Here is a 20,792-nt window from a genome sequence, read left to right as displayed (position 1 = left end):
TTTCTTTTAACAATTCATACGGGGCTATATTCAGTTATTTTATAGCCTCTGTAAAGTTAATCCGATGCTAAGGACCCCCTTTACTTCAACTGTTGAGCTAAAGGCCATCTTCAGCACACAATCCATTCCTGCCTCGCCGCTTCCTCGAGTGGCTGAAGTTGCACGTGGGGCCAATGCCAGGGCAGGTGCTCCCGAGCCCCAGCAGGACCTATAATGAGGTTTCTCCCCTACAACAGCAGCACATATGCCCGGGAGCAGGTTTCTGGGAGAGGAAGCTGGATCTGTACTCCAGGGTGGTGGCGTGCAGCTAAATGGCTGGCAGTGGAGGTAGGAGGGTTTGGGTTCTGCTTGGGGAACCGCATGTGCAGAGCCCCAGCGAGAGGTGGGCTCCCTTCCCTTGAAGTGCAAAGCAAATAAGCATGGTACAAGTGCTGTTAGCATCTCAGTTTTTCAGGTTGCAGGAATCTACTCAACTGCTCTTACTAAATATATGGCAAAACCCGGTTCTCGAACAGATTTCCTGGCCTTTCTGCCTGCGTCTTTATCACAGGATTCATCTCAGTATTTTGTCAGAAGGGATCTTTACAAGGCATGAGTAAGCACAGTTATGCTTTCCTTAGCAGATAAAAAGACCAAACAGTGGATGTATCTTAGCAGATTCCTGTTTTACAGCAGGCACTTTCTGGCCACGTGATACGGATGCTACAACGAGTTGGGTTTAAGTTGTTCATAGCTTCTTGAAGTACAGATAGTGCTAATTGTCTCCGATCTTATTCACATCTCCTATTTAGTAACAGCAGCAACAACATTCCAGAAATATTTTCTCTATTTGGTTTTCATCTTTTATCCGTGTGATTTCTAATGTAGCTGACCTGGGAAGGAGAAACTCCAGCCTGCAAACTCAAAAGCTGAGTTCTCTAACACTGAGTTTCTGATTCAGTGATGAGATGGGATTTTGTTTGGTTTTTGGCTTGGTTTTGCATGTGCTTTGGTTTCTTTCCACCCATTTCCATTCCAAAGTAGAAACAGACAGCAAAGGGGGAAAGCACAAACCATAAAAGAAGAAATGAACTGGTAAGACTAAAACTTCATTGGCAGCCTTACAAGAAAGACCCATGCGAGTGCTGACTGTAATTTTAACCTTAATCTCCATTTTCTGTTTCTCATCTCAGCAGTAGCTGCATCCAGCGACCAGAGCCAGATTCCTATAATTGTTGTGTCTGTAACAGTGGGAGTTATTCTGCTGGCTGTTGTTATCGGTTTCCTTCTCAGTGGAAGGTAAGAAAAGAAGCTGTGTATTTACATTTCTCCAACTTTTGTAATAACTTTTATCTGACCAGCTGATTAGCACGATTTAGGCAATAGCAGTGTGTGAACAGAGCTGACAAGCAGTAGTGCTATAAAACAGCACGAAGGTGGGCTGATTGATCTGTTTGGACAGGCAGGAATTGCAAATGTGTGCTCACAGATGTAGTTCACTTCCCAGTGATTTTCATCTCTGTGTAGACCAGTCCTGATTGTTAGACTTGATTCTCACAGGAGTCTTTTCACATTCTTTTAAAAATAAGCAGAACACGTTGTAGGTAAAATATCCTGAAACCTACATATTTGCATTCTGACTTTGTGATGAGCTTTTCTCACAGAGAAGACTTGACTTCAGGAAAACACTTGTAAAGAAAAAGAGAAGAATCCCAGCCGAATGGCCAAACGCCCTAAGTTTGGTGAGGTCTGGATTTCATTTTTCACGTGTAGGATGCTAATGTTTTCCCCACATGCTAGTAAATTATGCAGAGAGATCCCCCCCATAGAGGGAAGCACTCAGCTTCAAACCATCAAGCAATCCCATTGACTTCTCATGTGCTTAAACATAGGCAAGTGATAAAAGCCTGGGCTATACAATCTTTGACAACTCTAATGGAAGTTGATGGAACTTGTTGGTGAACAAGGAATTGTGGTATTGGGGGAAAATCTGGCTTATGTCAGGATCAGTTTGTACGGCGTCTCTAAATTTGTGTAGCAGCCAACACATGCAGCAGTTTTTCATACATTACACGTGTATTCTTCAAAGTCAGTGAAGTACCTGTCAAAGCACAGTACATTTATTTTAATGTCAGCAGTCAAATAGTTCAGTGTCCTTCATGCAAAGTAACGTGAGGTGCCGTGCTAGCACGGCATCTATTGATAATTTGTTTTCAGTGCAAAATAAACATTTATACTTGTAAGTACTTATATTCTCAGCCTTGCTTGCATGGCACAGATCTGTCTTGAGCTTGGGTCTAGCAAGGTGACTATAAATTACAAGATGTCCTAAGTGTTAATTATAGTTACAAGATATTTGCAGAGGAGCTGCACTCATACCGAACGTATCGGCTGAGGGTGTTATTTCACAGAGGAGTTAGAAGTGTTTGTCTGTGAATGCACCGGGGTGAAATCCAGCCAGGCTGAGCAGCTCTGTTCCCAGGCATAAAGCATCCGTAGAAGGACAGTTATTTCCTGTCTTAACAGGTAAGTGGCTGCCAGACTCCACTCAAGGTCAGAGACTGACACGCACGCTTCCAACTCAGCCATGCAAGCTCCTGTTATCTGCTTTGGGAGTCTTGTTGGGCTTAAAAATAGGAAAGTTAATGCTCTCATCTGCGCAAGAAGCATGCAGTGGCATTGGGCGGGGGATGAATGGCGACACACCATTCACACCCATGGCTCTAGGAAAGCTGTAGGCAAAAAAACTTGGCTCCAAACACCGTAGGTTGGAATTCAAGTCTCTCCTTAAAGCCTGGAGGGTTTGGGTCAAATCCCTGCTCCAGCTGAACAGAGGGAGGGATGTGGACCTTGGCCTCCATCAGTCTCAACGCATGCTTGTATCAATGCAAACAGGAGGGAGCACATGTGACTGTAGGAAAGCTGTAGGTGTAGCCTGGCACCTCTGCAAGGAGGAGTCTGTGGATGTGAATTGCAGGTGGAGGGACACACATCCCTCTGTAGCTGTAAGAAATTGCTGTCATGTGGCAGCCAGTAGCTTTGGCTCTTGGCACAGGTTTCAGAAGTGCTCAGGGTCCCTTTGGTGAGGACATGCCCTTGCAAGTGGCCTTTTTGCTCCTACCCGGGCCAGGTCCAAGCAAGCACTTGCAGAGCCTGAGCCATTTGTCAGCAGTGCTAGTTAGTTGTGGCCTTCTGTCCCTTGCCCAAATAGGCTTTCCAGGATGTGCTTCCTCTTGGCTTTTTATCCCTTGATATGTTTATAAAAACCCTGGTCTGCTTTGGCTGGAGTTTTATCCCCTCCTCTTCTGCTGCTTTAATCCTCCTACCTTGTACTCTTACCTTCCTCCATGGACCTGCATGGAGCTGCAGACTCCTGGGAGCTTCCCCATGGTGCCATGCTGGCTGTAGAAGGGGCAGGCGTAGGGACTGGAGGACTTTGCTGGTTCACGTTCGCTCCCTCTGCTATCTGGATGGAGAACTGGCCAAAGCAGGCTTATGGTAGGTCTTCCTGAGGACAAGCCTGATGAAGGAGTGGTTAAGGAAGATAAACCTTCCTTTGGAGCAGCTGCCTTTCCTTCCTACTTTGACATGGGCCTCATGGGTTGTACAGTCTCCAGGGAACAAAGGAGGAGCTGAGCTCGTAGTCCATTTTCACCTTCTCAACCCTTCTCCTAGACTGGGAGGAACCCAGTCCCTCAGCCGGAGGCTGTGGAGGAGCCTCCAGTGCCAAGGTTTGGTCTGTTGTTAGAGAATTAGCTTCGAAACTGCAGGGCTTCTTGGCCACTTGGAGTTCCTGTGAATTTTAAAGCCCATCTCCTGTGTTGAGTGACTCTTCAGAACAGAAAAATACACCTCGGAAAGCTGACAGCCAATCTGAAATTAAACAAAGCAAAACAAAAAAACTGCTCCTGATTGGAAGAAGCAGAAATGCCAGTGAAACGTGTCAGTCATGCTGCTTTGCCTTGGATGTGATTTCAAGACAATTCATGGAGCGACTCTCATGCTGTGACATTGCAGGGATGATAAATGCGTTCCAAGTCGGAGGATAATCCCTTTCTGAGGCTGTTAACCTGTTTCTGTTTCTGGAAGACTTTTCTGTATCTTCGGAAAGGTTGTGTGTTCCAACACGTGGTACTAGGGAGTTAAATTTCCTTTTCTGTTTCTTTCCTGTAATTATTTTAGAAAAACAGACATTTTGAACTCCAGGATTTGCTCCAGCTGGAATCACCACGGCTTTCCATGCCGAGTAAGCTGTGCCAAGTCCAAGCTCTTCTCTCTGAATAATGTAGGAGCACAGGTACTGTCCAGCAGCAAAGCTACACAAGAAACCCTCTCAGGCTGCAGCAGTGAGGGCACAGCCTGGACAGTTCCTGTAAATGGGCACCTCAGCTCTGGCTTCATGCTGCTCCCAGGCACCCTGGGAGTCCCTGGGCACCTCAGAATTAGGATATCGCTCCCTAAGGTGCTGTATGGCATCTCTTTGTGCCTGTTCTCCCGCGTGCTGGGCAAAAGCAAGCATGTCAGGAGGCAGGGCACTGAGAGCACTAGGGAAACTGGAAAAACAGAGCAGGAGCTTGAGCAGCCCTGCAGTGAGGAGGGGGTCCTCCCGATGCTGGCAGCTCAGAAAGTAATTTCTTAGTGTAGGACTCAGGAGTCCGCTGGCTCTGCGGGCTTTTTATTTTCTGCTGAGTCCCTGGAGGCAGAAGTTTCCACACCTCTTCCTTTTCTGCCTTCAAGTATCTCTGCAGTCTCTCGCCTCTTTTGAACGAATGTAAATAACAGCTTGGCATTTCCTGTTGGCAGCTGGCCCCAAACCAAAGGTCAGCTGAACGTTAGTCACAGTGGCATTTCCACCAGCCAGCGTCCATCTGTGGAAACGCGCTTTGTTTCTGAAGCTGGAGGTTCCTGGGAATTCGAAACTGAATGCGCTTTGCCCTAAACAATTAAGCTGCATTTCAGAGCTGATTTACTTGCAGATGCTCAAGAAAACTCTTCCTGTAAATAATGCGTCCTCTGACCAAGATCATAAATGCTGCTAAGCAAAATAGCTGGTAACTGTTAAAGCCTCCTGCTCTCTGCATCAAGGGCATATTAATTATATAACAATCAGGATTACAAATCAAAGAGATTCACTAAATCAGACTATACTTGTCTGAGTGAAAAAGAAAAGTGGATTGCAAATCTATTATTAAACCAGATGCAAGCATTGAATTAAGGAACGTGGAGTTATCATCTTTCTTTTCTTAGGATTATGTGTTCTCAAAAGCACAATGCATTTTACAGATACAGCAAAGCTAAATTTTGCTTTCCTCGCAATGCTTGAATTAGTTGCCACTTGCGTTGTTGTTCCTAATTGAAGTATATATTAATCTAAAGTAATTAGACTTCTGTTTCAAAGTGTCAGACAGCACCACCAGCAAAGATCTGTGCGCTACCTCTTACAAGGGGAAGAAGGTGGCACATCCGTTGTTGTAGTACCAGCCCCTGATTTCTCCAGACTTCAGCAGGAGGCTGGGTGCAGCCCAGCCAAAGCAGGTTTCCATCAGTCTGTGAAGGAGATCCACAGCTCCAGAGCAGTTTTCACTGTGTTATGCTTCAAGCCTTGTTTCCAAAACCGAAGGGGTCTAAAGGTGAATGTTAAGAGACTGCCGTTCCCTGCGGTCCCCCAGGCATTAGAGTTTTGTAGCATTAACCAAAGTAATGGGCTTTTAGAGAGTAAAATGGGAACGCTTTTAGGTCAATGCTAGGCATGTTTGCAAAAGCTGCTCAAAATAACTAAGTATGCTGCGTATCTGCATTTATAGCCAGCTACCCATTATGGGTGACTTTTCAGTCTAAAGTGGTCTTCCAAGGAACCGGACGGAGCTTTTTATAGAACTTCAGGAAAAAATACTTGAAGTAGTGGAAACTGCCCCTCACCCTGTTCTGTGCATCCATAGAAAGTCTCTCCTGGCAAGAAAGCAGCCTTTCAAAAGACAAAGCAAAGACGAATCTTCCCACTGGGGCATTGGCAATTAGAAGCTTCTGCACCAGAGTATCCATCCTTGACCTTAGCTGATTTAGACTTTTAAATGTCAGCCCCTGCGGTGGCAGAGGGCTGGTTTCTGGCCACAAATATGTGCATCTCGTTAAAAAATGACTTTCAGAGAGGTTGAGAGGATTGGGGGTGTGGTGTGGTGTGGAAGGTGTGCTGTCTGTGGTGTGGAAGGTCTAAATTGGAGGAATTTTTCCACAGTCCCTCCCATCTTTTTCCAAGATGTGGCAGGGCTTAAAATAGTTCAGTTTTTCAGTATTTCCGTAGGAAATGGGAGACGGTTCATAGGTAACATTTTTCATAGAGAGAATTTTTCCAGCATGAGTCACAATTTTTGTTAGTTGTGGCTTTTTAAAGGATTGTTATCTCTATATTCCTGCCTGTTCTTCCTTCTTCCTACAGGACATTGTCTCCCATGATCTATAGCCATTTTATTGATACTGCCTGCTGCCAAATATCCCCTGTGATTCACCTGACAACAGGAAGGATTTGGCTGGAGAAGCTAGTGCTCTGCCAAGTCAAGCTTCCCATCCACCAAGAACAGGCAGGGTCTGGTGCTGCCTGTGTTCAGGTCAACATTTTTCCTATCCCCATCGTGTTAACAGGCCCTTTGCTCTTTAGCTGCATGTTTTCCAGGAGAGAGGAGTGTCAGCAGCATTGTTATACAGCATCCATCTCTGAAAAAGAAGCACTCTGGTCCCTTCCCCTTCTCCACAGGGTGATGCCAAAGCTGGTGTGGAGATCTGCCCAGAGTCCCTACATCTTTTATCCTGCCTCCAGGCTACCTAGGTCGGCTCAGCCACTTCACCTGCTCCAGCACCTTTTCTTCTTTTTTATTCTGAACACTTCTGGGGTTAGTACTTTGATACAAACACAGAGCAAGCCAGTTTGAGTTGCTGCAGTTTAGAGGAGGGTTTAGGGACCCAGGCTAATCTGCTTTCCGATGACTTTGGCTTGGACAGGAGGTGAGATTTGACCAAGTCTGTAATTAAGCTCCAAGAATTTCTGAATTATTCCAGCAGCAGCCAAGGGAATGAGACAATTGGGAGCGCTATGAACAGATAACTGGCTGGCATAAGCTTTGTCTGAGCAGGTGAAATGGGGGGAAGAGTACAGCAGTTAGTGACAAAAGCTCCTCATCCTCATGCAGATGATGCATTTGATGGCATTGTGCAAGTTTTTTGTCCACTTGGACAAGAGAACTGGGGTGCCTTTCAAGCTGAAAGTGGGAGTTTGGCTTAAGTGGTAGCAGCTCCAGGCTGCTGCTGAGCACTAGTGTTTTAAAGTGGGGTTTTACGGTGTCTTCTCTTGGCTGTGGAGTGGGTAGAGGATGAAGAAAAGAAAACCAGGCTCTTGTCCCCCTGCGCTTCTGAATATGTGAACATTTCACCCTGCTTCAGATGCTAGAAATAGGAAACATGGCCTCTCCTTGGAGGCATACCATGTTGGGGCACATAACCTGTTTTCCAGATGAGAGGCTGTCTGTACTTCCTCCTGGCTTAGACATAGTGGAGTGCAATGCAAGGGATGCTTCTAGGTGCAGTTTCTTTCCTGGGAAGCATTTGCTCTCCTTCACTATAGTGATTGGATATGTATCGTCTCCTTGGGCTTCTGCCTTCTCAGTTACAGAAGACATATATTCCTAGCAGTTTCTTAAAGTAGAAATATATTCCTAGGAGCTGACGGTATGTACTTCTGCCCCTCTGATGTTTGAAGTAAGCACGCTGAGTCTGGAGGTGCTTGGTGCAGCACTGGCTTTCTGACCTGGAGATGCAGGGAACAATCCTTGTCATCACTCCAGGCTGTGCAAAGGATTAGAAAAATCTTCCCAGAAACCCTCAAGTATTGCAGGCTCTAATCACAAGCCTCTAAAGAACAGCCCATTAGAGCAGCTTATTAAAAGCAACGGATGAGGCTTTCATTTATCATGACTCCAAGTCTTCGACTTACAACTCTTAAAAGCCAAAGCTATACACAGCACAGTCTCGCCGAGATGCATCTAGCTGCTAGAAATTTAGTTTAATTCCAAATGCTGTCTGGGTCATCCGCAGCCCCCTGGTAAATTAATTACGTTGACTGAAGGCGCAGTTGTCAGGGCCCATCAGATATATATATATTTCATTAACCAAGCATATAGTCCGAGGTTTGAAACAGCGCCAAGGGTGTTAAGTACTCCTAGCACAGGTTTATTAAAGTTGGCTCTCCGGACAGTTGGGTTTGCAGGCCCCATAGGCATTGCTGGGGTCACCTTCGTGAGGACTGGAGGTCTGCTAGCTTTGCTTGTCCAAGATAACTGCAAACGGTGCCGTGGTCGAGCCAAAAAGCTCGGCAGCACTGGCAGGCCCAGCTCTCACCACAGAGGTGTGGGACGCCCTGCTGCAGCTCCAGGCCTCCCTGCCTCGTCTCCGACCATCTGCAGCCCTTCCCCTGGAAGCAGGGCTCAGAGCAGAAGTCACACCTCCTTCCAAAGCCGTCCTGGCTTTTGGAGATGCTGCCGCCTCAGAGTCTCGTTCTTTCACAGCCAGGGGGATTTAACTGGAAGCATTCTCCCCGTAATCTCCACCCTTACGTGGAACTGTCATCTGTTCCCCTTCAGCAGATGCGGAGACTCCTGAGCATCTCTAGGAGCTAAGATACAAGCCCTCACAGGCTCACCTCATGTTTTTGCTAGTTGAACCAGTTTAGTTTGTTTCTAACAGCTTTTGATTTTCCCTCACGTTACGCCTTTTGACTATTTTGACCCTAAGTGGTATAGCACAGCGTTAGGTGGCTGGCATGCAGGAGTAAGGCCCTATCAAGCCCTATTTCCCTTGCACTTGAGCATTTTTCCATCCATGTAGAGTGGGATTTCCAGTGCTCTGCGCTCAGTGCTGGGAACAGGTTTTGTTTCAGAGCAGCTCCATTTCTGGTGAGGTGCTCGAATAGTTTTCTTTGTTTCGGAAACTAGTCATCTCTTTTTGCTGTAAGGATGTCTTCGGGTTAATTGAACAGTTGTTTCAAAAACCTTGGCTTTCATGCTGAGCGGTGTGGGCAGGTCTGGTGACAGCAACTGTTTGAAAATACCTGAGGGGGAAAGGGGCTCCTTGCTAAAATGTAAGCTAATTAGGGTGTAGTTATAGTTATCACAGTCCCAGTGATCTTCCAGAGACCTGCCAGTTCCCTGCACTCAAATCTTGTCAGGATGAACCCAAAAAACAGCAGAACTGACTCAAAATAAATTATGCTTAGGTTCAGTTTGGGTGCTTTTGGGTCTTGAATCTTCAGGGTTAAATTGGATCAATGGGGAGATTTAGTGAGAGCTGAGCTTCCCCCATATTAATATGACTCCACAAGCTGGGGCATTATGAAAATACCAAATATTGTCAATTATAGTTAAAAAAAAATAATAAAAATTGGCATCACTGCTTATAAAATGCTTGCAAGTTGTTTTGCTGCTGTGAAAGGAGCTTAGAGAGACATTCTTCACCAGTTCTAATTTAAGTAAGCACATAATCCAGTATATAATTCTGTAAATCATTGCATGCCTGAAGTTATTTTGCATCATAATTTAAGCTGGTGCAGTTGCAGAATGTTAATTTTGTCTAAATGTGCTATTTTAATGCGTTTAGGCGTTGTAGGGTATACTTTAAACAATCTGAATGGCACAATTTTTATTATTGTGTCTTCCAAGAAGATCACACAGTGATTTTAGGAGAAATAATGAGAGATCTTCAGCTGACTTTAACTGGAGTATCTGTCTACATTGTTGGGACCTGGGCATGTAGGACATATTGAAGATCTTCCCGTTTCTTCTGCCCTATGTTCTTTTTATGGATAGATTACTTAGTTGCTTTGCTAACAGAAAAATACCCACGCAAGTTCTCTGACGAGGCTAAAGGGCAATTACCGAGGTACAGCCAGCCTCAGGTGACAGGTTGATGGCAGGTGAAGACGTACTCTGATCGGATAGAGTAAAAGCTCAGCAGCCTCCGAAGCAAGCTGGGGGTGCACACGGTGCCTTTCAGCTCACCACATTTTGGGTTGAATTAGACCGTCTGCTCTCACGCAGCTCGTAAGGCTCTGCTCCTGCAGATGTGTAGTGCACGTGCAAAGCTTCACTGATGGGAGGACTGAGTGAGTACATGTGAAAAGGCCTGCAGAAGCAGGGCTGTGTCATCCAGCTTTTTTTTTTAAAGGTGGCGGTGACAGTACTGCACACATGGCTTGTGGAAAAAGTCACTTTGCCTGCTCCGGGGCAGGTGCTTAAGTTTAAGCACATGGGTGGCCCCGTTAACCCTAACGGTGGCACTTAGTTACGGAAAGCACACAGTTAATTGCTCTGCAGGGCCAGGATGTCTCTAATCTCTCCAAGACATTGTTCCCAACAGTAGTAGCCCATGCCATGAAATTCTTGCAGCCCAGGGTGTTGAGAACCACCTAGTAATTAAAACAAAAGGGAAGAAGTGCATATAAAACTGTTGCAAATGTATTTGCGCATTGCCAGGGCAGTGGGATTATTCCTTATCCTGGGCCTTTTTGTTTGCTTTTCAGTTGCTGCGATCATGGCTGTGGGTGGGCTTCTTCTCTGCGTGCTGTTGCCTATCCGAGCCTAACATGGTCAGTGTTCCCACCTGCGCTGGCTCCTTTTCGTGTCCTCCGTCCGTGTTTTCCGTGCACAGTCTGCATCTCCCTCCCTTTCTTGTACTGCCCTGCAAACCTGACCTCTGCGACCGGCTTGGCTATCTCAACAACTGCAAATAGCCTGACCCCAAGCAGTGTTCTTCCAGTAAGAGCAGGGTTCCCAGAGGAAAAACCCGATACGTTATGCCTCGGTTGTTCCAGACAACACGCTGGAGATGTTACGTGGCATAGCAAAGCTGAACGCCATGTGTGCTGGGCGCTTCATCAAGTTCTGCTTCCTGTCACCAAAAGGGGGGCGTGGGTGGATTTGTCCCCCTAAAAAGGGTGGAGGGCAGGAGGGTGTGTAAAGGTTGTGGCATTTGATGGCATGTAATGTGCATGTCAGTGGAACGAACCGAATGTCATTGCTGCCAATGACATGGTGCTGTTTGCAAGGATATGCTCCAGCAGCGCTGGGCGTATCTTTGCGGGCATCGGGAGCTGGGTGTCTGTGCTGCATGCTGCCACGTCCTGCCAGTGTCTCCTGCCAGGCTGCCTCACCATTTTCTGCTCTTTTGTACTCTCCTCTCCTTGCCAATTAATCGAAGGAAGGATGATTCTAACTTATGTTGGTATGACTGGATGCAGGTTGAGTTGCTTCCCTGGAAGGGAATCTGTTTTAGGTCTCTGAGTCAGCTGTAACCCGTGTAGGCAAAGATCTTTCCAAGCTTGCTGGCAGCCTTGTGAAATCTCCCACATCAAATACCTGCTTGAGACCGTAGGAGCGCCGAGATGTCCCACTCACGTTTTAAACTCTGAAGGGTTTGCAGTGTTGCTGGGTGAGATTCGTGGAGCTCTTCTGCTGCCTTTTTGGGGGGGATGCTGGTCTCTAGCTGCGGAGCACGGCTGTCACCAAGATGGACCATTTATCTGTCCTCTACTGCAGTATTTTGTTTTTGTTTTAAATTGGTTTTCATGAATTCTGAGTGCTTAAGAGCAGCATTAGCAAGCTGGGTTGCTCAGCTTCAAACGTTTGGGTGCAAAATGCTGTTCTGGTATGTGTTTCTGCAAGACACTCGTTTGGCATTGATTCGGCACACAAGCAGCCCCTCTGTGGGATTCGGGCTTCAGATTTCCTGAGGTAGGACCACAAGAAGAGGGTGGCAGCAATGGAAACATTACCAGAGGTGCCAGCTCAGGGGAGCTGAGGGCACACAGAACAGGAATGAACTGAACAGTTACAAAGAGAGAGGTGTGCAAGGAGAAGTTGGCTGACCTGGAAAACGTCCTCCACAAGTTTCCTCCTTGGCTATGGAGAGAATAACGTGACGACAAGCTGCTGTTCTGGGAGGGGAAAAGGGAAAAGGGACTTCAAGGCACAGACGCCATCAACTGTGCTATAGGAAGGCATGACAAGCTCTTTAAAGAGATTTATGGAGATCACTTCAGAGGGAGCTTCCTGCAAGAAGGGGAAGTGGTATCTTGTTTAAATTATTTTTAATTGTTCTGGTGGTGATTTAGGCAAGCAGGGAGTCATTCAGTGCACAGGCAGGGAAAGACGAAAGGCTAAAAATACCGCTGCTGGAATTTTTGAAACTTCCTTTGTAAGGCATCCAAGTTAATCGGAGGTCAGCTGCAGGGTTGCACACCGTGGAGGGGCACGGTGGTGGCTGGAAAAACAGCTGTGAAGGTGGTGAGTCTGCAGCCCTTGGGAAGGGAACCTGCCCTTGTTCCCCTTGGGCCAGGCATCCAGAGTGTCTTTCACCTGAGCCGAAGGTCTTAGCTTGTCACCTTGGGATCCTATCTTCATTTTATAGCAGTCCCTTGAGTATGCCCTGGGTTTGTGGAACTAAATATATTCAAGGATTGCAAGCAGCAAAGGTGAACACAGGATGTGGACCAACATCACTAGAGGAAGGCTTTTGCCTTTGGCTCTCAGCTTCAGCATCATTTATCCCGGGTAAAACTATTTGCTGTACAAGTTGTCGTCTCCACACAGAAGCAGAGAAGACGGGATCTTGGCCAGATGGACAAAGCCTTGTTTGTTTGTTCCTCCAGGCGGAATGCAGTCCTGCCCTGCAACACGTATGCAGCCTTATTGCTTAAACATCTTGGAGTAAATAGCCTGAAGTGAGTGCTAAGCCCTTGTAAACAATAACCCTGTGGTCCTTGCAAAACTCCTGTAAAATGACAGCTTGAGGTTGGGTCAGTTGTACTCCTCAAAGCTGATTTATAGTACGAGATGTGCTTCTGAGTGAAGGTCTGACCCCTGAAAAGCAAGTGGGGGTTTGTTTGCATTTCAGAGAAGTGCACAGAGGTCACTTATCTCATACTTAAGAGATAAGATACATACATAGAGATCTTCGCAGGAAAGGGACAGGAGATTGCTGCTTCAGGGCACAACCTGTTTTATGGTACTGGCTGCGCCTAGCAAGGTGAGGTCCCTTTCCTCGCTGGGGACTTCTGAATGCTGTCCACATGTTTCAGTAATGTTTTGGCCACGTGCTGAAATGCTTTGACATTTTGCTGTAAAAACGTGTATAAACACTCTGCTACATCATTGCCTAGGACTTGGATGTCCACGGTCCAGCCACTTTTAGAGCCAGTCCCCTGAGCGTGTCCTGCATGGGTTGTGAGCAGAGTGTTGGCCCCAGCTAGGGACTTGGAAACTCCTTCCCTTTGGCATTTTGTGGCTTTGGGGGATGCCCCAGGCAGCTGAGGTTCCACACGACACCCAGCAAGGGCGCTCTGAAGCACTGGGTCAGATGCAGATATCTCCAGGGAGAGCAATCATCTTCCTGCCTCGTTTCTTGCTGCTGGAAGGATTTTTCTCCATGAGTTGGCTTCTGCTGTGCGAGGCAGTGGGCACTGGTTTCCCAGCTGGATCCTTCATCTTTCTACCTGTCCACTTTATATTTTATAAAGCTATATAGGAATCATTTTACAAGTTCACTTTTATAATCTGCTCCATAAATATTTTATGAGCTGCCTGTCAATCTGCAAGTAGTTTTTAAATAAGACATGATGCTTTAAGAATATTTAAAGTCTCACGTTTTTCCTCTGATAGTTTTTTTTTTTTGAAAAACACAGAGCTGTGCAAGGAAGACATCTGCTTTCTAGATACAGAAACTGGGACAAATCCACAACAGGAGTAAAGAGTTGAGATTTAGGTGTGCTGCTGAATTACATTAACTCTTTGGCTGAGAGTCTCCAGCTCAGTGAGAGACAAAAAGAGCATCAGGATCTTTATACTTTTGCTATATGCGGTACAGAAATGATAGAGGAAATCTGTTTTGTACAATGACAGTAAATGGGAGAATGAATCTTCCATTAGGAGACTTCATATTTGCAGCTTCTCCAGAAAGCATTAAGAGCAAATGCACGTGCAGAAATGGGTTATTTTACCAAACAACTGGGAGATTTTTCAAAAAGCTGTATTGCAAAACCAGAACATTTAGGTAATTTTATCTGCTGGTTAGATTCACATACTGAATCAGGACTCTCAATGTGAAATAGCAGATTTTTCTGGGATTTAGTTAGGTGAAAAAAATTCTTTTGTTTGTGGTATCTAAAAGAGCTGAAGGCCCAGAATGGAAGTGTGATTTAGCCCCAGCCAGCATGTGCATGGCCTGGTTCTCTGGGTAGCTTAAAAAATTAAGTGTGTAAAGGGCACAAATGACAGTAATGGGCAGGTCGTGCAGAAAGCTTCGTTAGTGACGCCCCATTCTGCCTTCAGTTGTATTCCATCAGCTGCCATTATGCTTTGGTGGATCTTGTTGAGGCTTGTTATAATGATGCTTTGGGGTTCCAGAGCTGGGTTTTGTATGCTAATGTGATGTGCTGCTGTATGTGTTACGCAGCTCTAGAGAGGGCACAGCCGAGGCAACTTGTTTGCATGGGCCTTCTGAGTGCATCCCCGTGCAGTAAAACGCTAACTGCTTGGCATGAAGGTACGCTTAGAGCACTGCATGTCAGTGGTCATGTGTTCTCCGTCTCCCTTTCCTCCCTCTTGATGGTTGAATCATCGGGAGATGCAGTTAGTAAAAAGGGTCATGTTAGAAAAATGCATTTATGGGTGAAGCACTCTAAACCTGAGAAAGAGATAAGGGCATTTGCTTTAAAAGGTGACCAGGAGAAATTTTAACGTGCTTTTGGTAGGACAACGATGAATTGAAACATCTGTGTGTTTTTAAGAGGGAAACTGACTTTTTGAATATACACCTCGAAACCCCTTTCATGCACGCACCCCAATGCAGAAAATGACTTCTGCAGGAAACTGATGGAACTTCTGGCAACTCGCAGAATCAAAAATGGGGGTTGCCAGAAGTGGGAATTAATACTGAGGCTCAGACCTTTAGTTTTTATACTTCCAGGGGGAGATGGTATGATGAAGGAGGAGAATCCATTTTCACCCAAGGATCGTAAATACCAAAATACTCTTTGAAATGACCCTTACTGGGGGGGTCTCTGCATACAGCCACTGCTCAGATGGGAGCTCGTTAGGCAGGACCCCTAGGAGAAGAGCAAGGAGACGAGCCCCGCCGTGAGCACCAAAGTGGGGCTAACCAGGCTGTGTCTCCAGGCTGTTCCTCGCCGCTGTCTCCAGTTTTGCATCCGGAATGCGATGGTCGCTGCTTGGTTGTGGTTCTGTCACTGCCGCTGAAGTCGTGCCCTGCATGGACGGCCTGGCTGTTTTATTGAGCACGATCCATGCGTTGGCCCTGTCATCTTTCTGCCTGTGCCCCTGGATTGCTTGTCAGCCTCCCCCTGTCTTTTCTGCACCTCGTATCGACCCGTTCCCCCATGCTTGCACAATCCCTGCAGTCTGGTTTTTCTCCTCTCACCTTGGCACACACCTCCTCTCCTGTTAGAGGTAAGCTGGCACTAACCCCAGGACCTCGGCCGCGTGGGGTCTGGTCCTGCCAGGGCCAGCTCAGTGGCAGTGCCCACGTCCTGTTGTTGGCCTTTTGGTTTTAATCACGGTCGTTTCGCAAAGCCAGTGCCAAAATCCTATAGCCGAAAGGCTGCTTGGCCCCTTGCAACCAGGCAGACAGCAGTTCGCAGTAATAGGACTTCCCGCTGAGGGCATGTTTCATGCAGATGCCTATTACTGTGTCCTCCTAATTGCAGTTTTGTTTCTGCTAATCGTACGTTCTTCCTTGCTGCGAGTTGTGCTGGAGCACGTGCCTCCCTCTGTCCCAAAATCCTGCGTAATGGAAGAGAAAACTCCCAAGTTTCTCAGCTTTAAATGGTAACCTGGGGCTTTGTGTCAGAGGTGTGACACCCAGCAATGCAGCTGCACACCGACTGCCTTGCGGGCATTGCAGTCAGATTTTTCACTCTTCCAGACAACGTTCCTGTGTCTCACGTCCACGTGGTCTGATTTAAGGATGACTCAGTTCCTCTATCTGGTTATCATATTGGGTCCTTGGAAAGACTGGCAGATATATGTGCATCCTCCATACCTCACCCCATATTTCAAAATATATGTGTGTTTGTGTGTGTGTGTGTGCGCGCGTACGTAGCGGTTATCCTTGCCTGTGCGGTTACCCTGTAGCTTCCTAAGCGGTTATTGGAGTGAAGCAGGTCTCAGAAATGCCACCAAAGCAGCCACTTGGTGCTAATGTGATGCCATTTCCTAAAGACCCAGTGAGAAGGCTGGGGGCTCAGTCAGGGAAGAGCAGCCACAGGCTAACAGGAGGATTCCCTGGCAGAGCTGTGACTCCCACGTGGCTGTGTTTGCAGCTCCATCGTGGGATTCAGCAGTGTCTGTGCACTGCCTGACACTAACGTGGGAGTAAGATAGGTCAGGCAGTGACTGTGTGCTTTCTTCCATCCTTATTGCTGCTGGTCAGAGGGGATTGCATGAAGGGTAGCTCCTGCAGATAAGGCAGGAGACATGCAGGAAACCCAATCAGAGCCAGGAGTAGTATGTAGGAGACCCTTGAAGGCAGTGAGCCAAGAGGTTGTTTTGGTTTTTTTGCACCACCATTTTGCATGTGTATAAGATGCTAGTGTTGGCACAAGGCTGTTTTCACAAATACCTAAATTTGAAGTTCTGTGCAAATGCCCAGTGGGTAAAGGGACCATGCAACACAAACAAGATGGTACCCGCAAAAGCTGGGGTCTTGGCTCTGAGGTCCAGGAGCTCCCACTTCTGCAACTCTAACGTTTCATCCCATTCCCCTTCCATTGTCCTTCCTGTTCTTGCTTTTTTCTTCTTAATAATAGCTAAATTAAATGTATGGTAGAGTGGAGTTTTCAGAAGCATCGGTGGGATTTAGAAGCGCAAGTCCAATTGAAAATCAGTGGGCCTTGGGCCCTGAATCCCGTTAGGGAAATTGCAAGTAGTTTGATGAGCTAAAACTGGGACAGCAGTGATACGGCCACTTGAGAGGTCGGATTCATCGCTGTTCTGGGTTTTTGTGCCTTGCGTGACTGAGGTAATGAGGGGGGCTCTGTTATACCAGAGACAAAAGTGTTCTTCTTTTGTTTTTTCCAGGCGATGTGGTTATAGCAAGGCTAAACAAGATCCAGAAGAAGAAAAGATGCATTTTCATAATGGCCACAGTGAGTAAAGATTGAACGTGTATGTGTGTGAGTTTGATTCTCTCTGGTAATGAGAAATACAAGTGAGAGGTGCTTTTTTTTTTCAGAAACCATTTTCCTGGTAATTCACAAAAGAATTCACTTAATTCTATTATTCAGCAAGTCCCTGTCTGCCCCTGCTCCAAGCCCCACAGAGACCTGAGTGCAGGTGTGTTTGAACAGTCCTTACACCTGCCCAGTTATTCATGCCTGCACATTTTTTTTCCACGATGGAGCAGAGTGGATCCCTGTTTGCAGTGGATCTGCCTAGCGAACAATTTTGTTTTGTTTCACTGTGCTGGGGTATACACTGTGACTCAAGATGCTCTTAATTTTGCCTGGCTGGCATGTAACAGCTTACATACGTGATCTGGATGTGTTTGTCCAGAATACCTGGTTTTTAAACCTTTGGTCCATCACAGCCAGCCATGAGGACCAAGCCCATAGCTACTCTTTGCCCTTGGATGCCTATGCAGAGGTGTGAGGAATTAATACGTATTTCTTGCTCCCAGTAAGCTTTCAGAAATGCCGTGTTAATACCTGTAAGCTGATCTGAATATATAGACCTTTACGGTGATGCTAAATCATACATATCATGGTTACTACCAGTCTTACTGTACATCTGAAGCCAGCCTTTGAAAAGCCTTCCTTCATAAAGTGTTATGGGATCTCTGGATATGTAATAGCAAAGTGCCTTTTGGGGTGGAAAAGGCAAATGCATCTTGAGCAAAAGTCAAATTTCCATTAGTGCTATGTAATGAAGGCAGCAGGAAGCAAATCAATTAAGAGCCACAGTGTAATGTAGCTGTCTTATTAGACTGATGAGCAGTTCTTCATGTGAGTAGCCTTAATGATTGTCAAAACAAACTTATAATACAGATAATGAAAATACTTTTTTCCTCGAGTCCTGGAGAAAATGCCTGGTATTGATTATATTTGTACTGTTACGACCCACAGGCTTTGTACTGCAAATATTTTGTTCATTTAAATCTCAGTAGCTCCATCTGAAATAATGTGCCTGATTGATTAGCTAATATGAGACTGGTAGGGCACAATTTATTGCAGCTCTCCATTAACCACCATCCCTCTGACTTGCTTTGCAAGTTGTTCCTCAGCATTTTGCATTTTGGTACTCCTCTTCCCGGCGTACCCTTTCTGCAGGAGGGTCTCGCTGACAAGGCTCGTCCCAGCGCTGTCAGATACCTCAAAGCCTTTATAAACCTTTGCGGCGGGGAAGAATTACAGATGAGGCACCGCAGCATGCAAAGACAGATCTGCCTGCCCAAGGTCACCCAGGCACTCTCTAACGATTCCCAGCCCTGAAACGAGGTCTCCTGACGCCACCCGTTTGCACCAGGCCCTGGGCCAGCCTGTTATGCAGCACTGAGAGGATTTTTTAGCTGCTTGTCCGTCCAGCTGAGCACTGCCATGTGTTCTTCTAAATACGATGAAGACGTGTCACACACAAGCTAAATGTTATTTTCTGAGAATACTTGCTTGCACGGTGTTCCAGAGCACAGAGCATTCAAAAAGCATTATCTATTCATTTTTTTTTCAGGAGAAATAGATTTCCCTGCTGCCGTGTCTTCCGGCAAGGGACAGGAATAGGCATTATCCTTGTCTGTCACAGCACGTGCTGTTAATGCTGTAATTTGTGTTCACAGTTAAACTGCCTGGAGTAAGAACCTACATTGACCCCCACACCTACGAGGACCCTAATCAAGCCGTCCACGAGTTTGCCAAGGAAATAGAAGCTTCGTGCATAACCATTGAGAGAGTTATTGGAGCTGGTATGGAAATGTGTTTCGTGACCCTTAGCAGCATGGAGGGATGACTTTTCTAATGCTAGAAATCAGAGAAGGGCTGTGAAATATGCGTGCTGTTAGGCACTCGGCGTGTTATGTGGAGCATACCCTTGTTCCAGCAGAAGCCAGGGACAAAGCTATCATTGCCTGCAGTTCTGAAATTCAGTGATAGAACTAAAAATGGCAGAACACTGTCAAGTTTGGCCCACGATGAGTTATTTCTATGGATGCTAAGGAAAATGAGTCACTTAATTTTCAGTTTCTTTTGCACCATTTTAACTTTTTTTCTCCTCCTCTATTAAGGTCAGTATTGAAGCAAAAATTAAGAATGAGAACTCATCTGAGATTTAAAAAAAAAAAAAGTAAGAAAAAATACAATCCAAAGCCCAAAGCACTTAACTTCCTTGGTTATAAGAATCAGTTTCCATTTTCTTTCAAGTGAAGCTGTTTATTTGGTCTCACATCTAACACTAGGAATATTTGGCATCCTCTGACACTGTGTTTTTGGAGATAATTTAATGTTCACCGGGAAAAATATCCATTTAGGCTACTTTAAAAAAAAAAGTAGTTGTAAAATTGGAAAGGGTGTATAGTCTATAAAAATATATGTTGCTGTGAGAGGCTAACAGCATTCCATCTATTTAACTTACCAAAGGAGGGTTAAGAAGCAACTGGTTTGTGTTTTACAGCTATCTGCACAGAGCAGTGATATAGGGTATGACAGGAGTCTTTCATCTAGTAAAGAAAAACATAATGAAATGAGAAAAAGCCCAAAGGAATATAGAGCATAGCTATTTAAATATAGGAAAATTAAATACTGGAATAGCTCGCCTATGGATTTGGGGTAAAATCCATCAGCAGGAGTGTTTCATTCAGTTCTGGTTATCTTTCTAAAAGACCAGGATTTGCAGCTTCCTAGTTTTTTTCTGTTTATGAATTATTTGGCTTGTGGTTTGCTGGCTATTTGAGATGATGATCACTGTGATGTTCTGCTTTCCATATTCATGAATGTGGGACAGGCCTGTGTATTTTTGATTAGCTTTCTATAAAATATGGGCTGTATCCTGTAGACGGGCATGTTCCATGCATTCCTTTGGCATGCTCTGATCCCTTTTTTGCTTGTTTTTTTTTCCCGAAGGTGAATTTGGAGAAGTCTGCAGCGGGCGGCTGAAATTGCAGGGAAAACGCGAATTTCCAGTGGCTATCAAAACCCTGAAGGTGGGCTACACAGAGAAGCAAAGACGAGATTTCCTGGGAGAAGCAAGTATTATGGGGCAGTTCGATCACCCCAATATCATCCACCTGGAAGGCGTTGTCACAAAAAGTAGGTACAGATTGCTGAGGGCTGCTGTCTCTGAACTCTGACTTATGGGAGAGTTGGGAGAGGAAACATTGTGTAGCTCAAATTTTGAGCGTGTGTTTTATCGATTCTCAACCCCAAGCAAACTCCCCTTGCTTGAACTTCCACACTTTGTGAAGGTCCAGGAACAGATAGCCAAACTTAAGGGAGTTTGTACCCAAAGGACTTCAGTGTTCTTCCAGCTAAAAAGGATAGATAATAGCTGAAATGATGAAAAATGTGAAGTCCCCAGGAGTAATATGTATAGTCTAAGAGAAAGTCCCTTTTCAAAGGTCTGAGATTATGCCATGCCTGGCCATGTCCAGAGAGGGGAGTAGGTGATGGAGACAAGAATAAGCTTAGGGCATCTGAGTGCCAATGGAGTGTGCTGCGTGACTTCGGCCTTCCAAAAGTTCAGCAACATCTTTTTCTTGAAATGAGGCCGCTC

The 20,792-nt window shown here is 45.8% G+C and overlaps 1 protein-coding gene across 17 annotated transcripts in view; it reads left to right on the top strand.

Moving 5' to 3' along the window:
* Positions 1 to 20,792, top strand: part of EPHA5 (EPH receptor A5) — a 200,058-nt gene that overhangs the window by 151,336 nt on the left and 27,930 nt on the right. For 7 of the 17 annotated variants that reach the window (XM_080589549.1, XM_080589544.1, XM_080589543.1 and 4 more), the window contains 5 exons: positions 1,173 to 1,278; positions 10,544 to 10,609; positions 17,115 to 17,182; positions 18,865 to 18,990; positions 20,144 to 20,329. In XM_080589549.1, the coding sequence (XP_080445675.1) occupies positions 1,173 to 1,278; positions 10,544 to 10,609; positions 17,115 to 17,182; positions 18,865 to 18,990; positions 20,144 to 20,329 (552 nt within the window). The remainder of the gene's footprint in view (positions 1 to 1,172; positions 1,279 to 10,543; positions 10,610 to 17,114; positions 17,183 to 18,864; positions 18,991 to 20,143; positions 20,330 to 20,792) is intronic. The other 10 variants (XM_080589545.1, XM_080589553.1, XM_080589540.1 and 7 more) reach the window with 3 other exon arrangements.

This window comes from Anser brachyrhynchus (assembly GCF_964034855.1).
Source record: "Anser brachyrhynchus genome assembly, chromosome: 4".
NCBI lineage: Eukaryota > Metazoa > Chordata > Aves > Anseriformes > Anatidae > Anser > Anser brachyrhynchus.
This window is presented reverse-complemented; position numbering and strand designations above follow the sequence as displayed.